Consider the following 6,000-nt stretch of genomic DNA (forward strand, 5'->3'; position numbering starts at 1 on the left):
TCCCCCCTCCCTCACTCTCTTCCCCCCTCCCTCACTCTCTCCCCCCCTCCCTCACTCTCTCCCTTTCCCCCCCCCCCTCTCTTTCCCCCCCCCTCTCTTCCCCCCTCCCTCTCTCCCTTCCCCCCTCCCTCCCTCCCTTCCCCCCTCCCTCCCTCCCTCCCTTCCCCCCTCCCTCCCTCTCTCTCTCTCTCTCTCTCTCTCTCTCTTCCCATCTTCCCTCCCTCCCTCTCCCCCCACCCCCACAACCCGCATTTCAATCCAGCCCAGATTGCTCGATGAAATCACACTCCCTCTGCAGGCTGAAATGTCCTTCATGCAGGAGCCTTCGATTTACTGCAAGAGGACTGTTCCTCTGGCCAGTGAGCCAGACCAGCTGAGCTGCAACCCAATGAGACAACCATTGCACCCAGTGGAAAAGGATATCCAGACAAGCATGTGGTGACGGAGACTGCTTAGGATCAGCAGGAAGAGCCACGCAGCTGGTGAGAGCCCTTTTCCCGACAGAAAAAGGGCTGATTCAAATCAAACATCATCATCATTGCGGCATGCGTTGTCTCATGACTTTAGTTATACATAGGGTTATCTAGTTTTTTGTGAACTAACTGATGCTCAGAGGGACGATGTCTTGCCCTGATGAATACCAAGTGCACAAACACATCAGGAAGCTTCCAAGACTCTTATAAAACAACCACAAGTATTCATAGCATCAATATCGTGTGATATACTTTGGCTTCTGTGCAATTCTAATCCTTGTAAATAAATCGGGAGCGGTAGTTCCACCCTCAGCGCAGTGCTTGGCCAACTATCAGAGGGGTCAGGAGTGCCTGACATGCCATCCCTGGTGTAAATTAATTCAGTGCAAGGGTAACTTAATCTTGCGATACCCCACACCCACTCACGGCACAGCAGTTCCTGATCAGAGGTGTGGGCCACCCATGGAAGCTATATCCTGCTCCCAAGAATAATGTTGAGCTCAACTTTAAGCAAGTGTCCTCGTTATAAAAGTAAAAAAGGACCTCAGCGCCCACCCCATGCCCAATGAGTGCCCACCTGCCCTTGCACCCACAGAACGGCATATTCCAAGGGAGAACTGAAATACAGCTATGAGGTCCAGAGGGCCGAGTGTAATTTGTCATGTTGAAACCAGTGCAGCCCATCCAGTGTACTTCAGAAGCCTCACCTTGGTTGGGTAGATGGCGCTGGAGGGGAAGGCTTCAAGAGAAGTCATATCCGTGTACTTGCGTTCAATAGTTTTCTTTGTGGCGGGACAGTAATGAACACTTCGAACGACCTTGGGACGCACCAGAGAACCTGCAACGAGAACCAACAGCAGTAGAGGTAAATCTTAACAAGACATGGTGACTACACACTGGGATGTGATCTGTGCTGGAGGGGTCAGGAGTTTAGACAGGCACATTGGAGAAAAATAGGCTTTCTACATTTATACCACATCTCATGTCCCTCGGAAACATTCAAACTACTTTGAAATACAATGACCTATGTAGCCATGTGCGGCCAGCAAGATCGCTCAAACTACAACAACCAGTTGATTAGCTTTTGGCAGCATTGGTTGAGATAGAAAGTTAAGCAGGATCACAAGGGGACTGACTGCTTCTCTTCAAATGGTGTCATGGGATCTTTAACATCCATCAGAACCACAGGGACAAGCAGTTTGACTTTAGTTTAATATCTCTGTTGAAGAACAACAGTTCTCACACTAATTATCAACTTGTGTTCACATGCTCACTTCCCCAATGGGGCTTTAACCCAGAGTCCTCCGATCCAGAAGCTGCAACTAACTAAAAGGCGGCAAAACCAAAACAGTGACACTGCAATCCACAGGGAACAGCAACTCAACTGGAGCCACCCAGCACCACCTCACCGCCCCTGGGCCCCAATTACTCACATTTAATTACGATTCCCTCCACACAGACTATGTTGCTGAGGAAACGCGAGGTCAATGTCCGAGGGCTGACATGCTTGGATCCGAAGCTGCCTTCCAGGCCGACATAGAAGTCCTCAAACTGCTTGGCATAGGTGGCATCAATGGAGGCAACAAAGTCCTTCAACGCTCGCTGGAAGGCCAAGAGTTCTTCAAACGAGCTGTTTAGTAGCCTGTGAGAGGATTAGACAGAGGCAGCTGGCAGTACACAGACTGATCGCACTTCAGCATCACGTTTCCGCATGTTAAAAGTAACCCCGCTGTAACAATTTCTCAAACAATTCGTGCTGCAACGTCCCTCTGGCAGACACACCATGCCTTCGGGTGAGCGGCCGTTATATTTTTGGCCCACTCCGAGGAGGTAGAGGCCCTCTGGTCTGCCACTCACCTGGACAGTCATCCCAACCAGAGCCCTGCTTACCTTCTCCATCAGCAGCACGCCAGCAGAGGCCACTACCAATAAAAACACATTCATTCATAGGTGTTCAAAATGAGGCGCCGTTTAAGCGCCTCATAAGGAGAAATAAGGAGAAACGGCTTCCACTGGCAGAAAGATCGGTAACCAGAGGACACAGATTTAAGATCATTGGCAGAAGAACCAGAGGGCGAGATGAAAGAAAATCAAGAAAGCAAATGGTATGTTGGCCTTTATTACAAGAAAATTTGAGTATAAGAGTAAAGATGTCTTACTGCAATTATATCGGCCCCTAGTGAGACCGCACGTGGAGTATTGTGTACAGTTTTGGTCTCCTTATCTAAGGAAGGATATACTTCCCATTGAGGGAGTGCAACGAAGGTTCACCAGACTGATTCCTGGGATGGGGAGATTGCCCTATGAGGGGAGATTGAGTAGACTAGACCTATATTCTCTCGCGTTTAGAAGAATGAGAGGAGATCGCATTGAAACATAAAAAGTTCTGACAGGGCTTGACAGGGCAGATGCAGGGAGGTTGTTTCCCCTGGGCTGGGAAGTCTAGAACCAGAGATCACACAGTCTCAGATTAAGGGGTCGGCCATTTAGGGAGATGAGGAGAAGTGTCTTCACTCAGAGGGTGGTGAATCTTTGGAATTCTCTACCCCAGAGAGCTGTGTAGGCTCAGTCTGAGTATATTCAAGACAGAGGCTGATAGATTTTTGAATATTAACTTGTATTTATAGTGCCTTTAACGTAGTAAAACATACCAAGGTGCGACACAGGAGTGTTACAAAACAAATACATTTGCCACTGAGCCACATTAAGAAGAAATTACGTCAGACTTGGTCAGAGGTAGGTTTTAAGGAGCGTCTTAAAGGATGAAAGAGAAGTAGAGAGGCGGAGAGGTTTAGGGAGGGAGGCACCGCCACCAATGGTTGACCAGGGATGCTCAAGAGGGCAGAATTTGAGGAGGCCAGCCAGGAATGCGTTGGAATAGTCAAGTCTTGAGGTAACAAAGGCATGGATGAGGGATTCAGCCGCGGATGAGCTGAGACAAGGGTGGAGACGGGCGATGTTATGGATGTGGAAATAGGTGGTCTTAGTAATGCTGCAGATGTGTGGGCGAAAGCTCATTTCAGGGTCAAATATGACACCAAAGTTGCAAACGGTGTGGTTCAGTCTCAGACAGAAGTTGGGGAGAGGGATGGAGTCAGTGGCTGGGGAACGCAGTTTGTGGCTGGGACCGAAGACAATGGGCTCGAGTTTCCCCAGTTATTTGCGCCATTTCTTTTGCCCAAGTTAAAATATCCAAGTTTCCCCAAAGATTGTGCACCAGTCTAACTCGGTTAGTTACGATTTTGTTAAAAACCTCATTGGGGGCGTAACCTGCCACCCGCAACAATTCTGGCCATTTACACAAGTTTGGCCAGCGCTGATTTACTCCAATTTTTTTTTCCTTTGGACGGCGAATGGGACAGCTGTGGAAAAACCTTCTGGGCAGTTCAGAAAATTGGCTCAGGTAAGCAAATAAGCACAGCAGATGCACTTCCAGGGCCTGGGCAGCAGCAGCAGAGTGTAGGAGGGGAGTGTGGAGGGGGGGGGGGCAGAGGAGGAGGACTTTCGGCCAGTTAGGAGCGGGTACTGGGAGGGAGGAGGCCCTTTGGCCTGGGATAGTAGCAGGTAACGGCACCAACATGGGGGCGGGATAGACTTTTGTCATAAACACTTTAATAAGTTGCTGCAATGTGTAAGGTGCTTGTGCAGGTTTATGTAGGTTTATGTGAGCTGGCTGTTGTATGTGTCACTTTCCAGCCTCAGCCAGCAGTGTGTCCCTGGTTACCGTTGCAACCCGATCTTTTTGGCGCAGATCATAGGCTCCACCCCCAAAGCTAAAGAACAGGCAAGGCGGCGCCAAAATAAACAATTCAAAACGGGGAAACTTGGGATTATTTTTTTTATTGTAGTTGGGCCCCCAAAAAACGGGCGTAACTCTTCAAGTACACCAAAAAACAGCTCTGGGGAATAGGCTTCCCAGTATTTAATTGGAGAAAATTTCTGCTCATCCAGTACTGGATGTCGGACAAGCCGTGAACATGGGTTGGGGAGTTCACATGGAGGGAGAAATTAAGGAAGGATAGGAGGGTAGTGAACTCAGAGGAGAGAGGACATGATGAATTGAGATGGAGGTTGAAATCACCGAGCATGAGAAGTCACTCGGTGCAGAGGCTGAGGGAGGAAAGCAGTGAACGGATTCAAGGGATATGGGGATCGGGCAGGAAAGTGGAGTTGAGGTCGAAGATCAGCCATGATCTCATTGAACGGCGGAGCAGGCTCGAGGGGCCGAATGGCCTTCTGCTACTATTTATGTTTTGAGGTTATGATGTCCTGGAATGCGCTGCCTGAAAGATTCAGTAATAACTTTAAAAAAAAAGGAATTGGATAAATATTTGAAACGGAGATATTTGCAGGGCTACGGAAGGGGGGAAAAGAGAAAGAGTGGAGGTGGGGGCTATTTGGATGAAAGAGCTGGCACAGGAATGATGAGCTGAATGACCATCTTCTGTGCTGTACGATTCTGTGTATATCAACTATACCATCAACAAAACAGGAGAGTATCACTCCAATAGGATACATTTCTTGTTCACACGTCACCTCAATCTAAACTAACTAAAGAGCATGTTTCAATCCAACTTCCAAAGGAAATACATTTCCTCCCAAGTTGCTTGCAAGAAACAGTCAAACACAACCAAGAACTTGTGACACTCTCCCACCAGACATTGAAACTCTCAATCCTCTGGGGAACAAACGCGATCACTAATTCTTACAGGGATTGACAGGGTAGATGCAGGGAGGATGTTTCCCCCGGGCTGGGGAGTCTAGAACCAGGGGTCACAGTCTCAGGATAAGGGGTCGGCCATTTAGGACTGAGATGAGGAGAAATTTCTTCACTCAGGAGGGTGGTGAATCTTTAGAATTCTCTGCTCCAGAGGGCTGTGGATGCTCAGCAGTTGAGTATATTCAAGACTGAGATCCATAAATATTTTTGGGCACTAAGAAAATCAAGAGATATGGGGATCAGGCAGGAAAGTGAAGTTGAGGTAGCAGATCAGTTATGATCTTATTGAATGGCGGAGCAGACTCGAGGGGGTGTATGACCAACTCCTCCACCTCGTTCCTATATTCCAGGAAAGAACAATTCTTAGTGACTGAGGCAGAAGATGTGGAATAGGAGACAAGGTTGAGATTATAGCGACAGGAATCAGGGTACGCAGATACTCACTGACGTGCTCGTTTCTCGTTCTTGTTGCGCAGGTCGTTGATGTTGACGATCAGCCGGTACATGTTGTCACTGATCATATCCCTCACTTTGCCCTGGTAAATCCCCCGATCTTGCTGCAAATATATAGATTAAAATAATTTGTTTGAAATTCTGTCAGGTGCTCCTTTACAACAGTTACCCCATCCCCAATCAACCGTCACCAGCAACCCCCCCCAACCAAACAACCACTCCCCCGCACCATAAACCTCCCCCGGGCCCTAGCAACCACAACTTCCCTCCCCTTCCCTTCCCCCCCCCCCCCCCCCCACAGCAACCACTTCCCCACCCACATCCCCCAGCAACCACTCTCTCCTCTCCGCCCCC

At 48.7% G+C, this 6,000-nt stretch overlaps 1 protein-coding gene across 1 annotated transcript in view; it reads right to left on the reverse strand.

Moving 5' to 3' along the window:
* The window catches only part of mcm3 (minichromosome maintenance complex component 3), a 61,424-nt gene extending 55,678 nt beyond the window's left edge, over positions 1-5,746 (reverse strand). The window contains exons 1-3 of the mRNA XM_070889036.1: positions 5,638-5,746; positions 1,907-2,115; positions 1,181-1,311 (exon numbers count right to left, since the gene is read on the reverse strand). Of these exons, the coding sequence (XP_070745137.1) occupies positions 1,181-1,311; positions 1,907-2,115; positions 5,638-5,714 (417 nt within the window). The 5' untranslated portion in view covers positions 5,715-5,746. The remainder of the gene's footprint in view (positions 1-1,180; positions 1,312-1,906; positions 2,116-5,637) is intronic.
* Positions 5,747-6,000: the final 254 nt, after the last annotated feature.

The sequence above is a fragment of the Pristiophorus japonicus genome, chromosome 9 (genome assembly GCF_044704955.1).
Source record: "Pristiophorus japonicus isolate sPriJap1 chromosome 9, sPriJap1.hap1, whole genome shotgun sequence".
Lineage (NCBI taxonomy): Eukaryota > Metazoa > Chordata > Chondrichthyes > Pristiophoridae > Pristiophorus > Pristiophorus japonicus.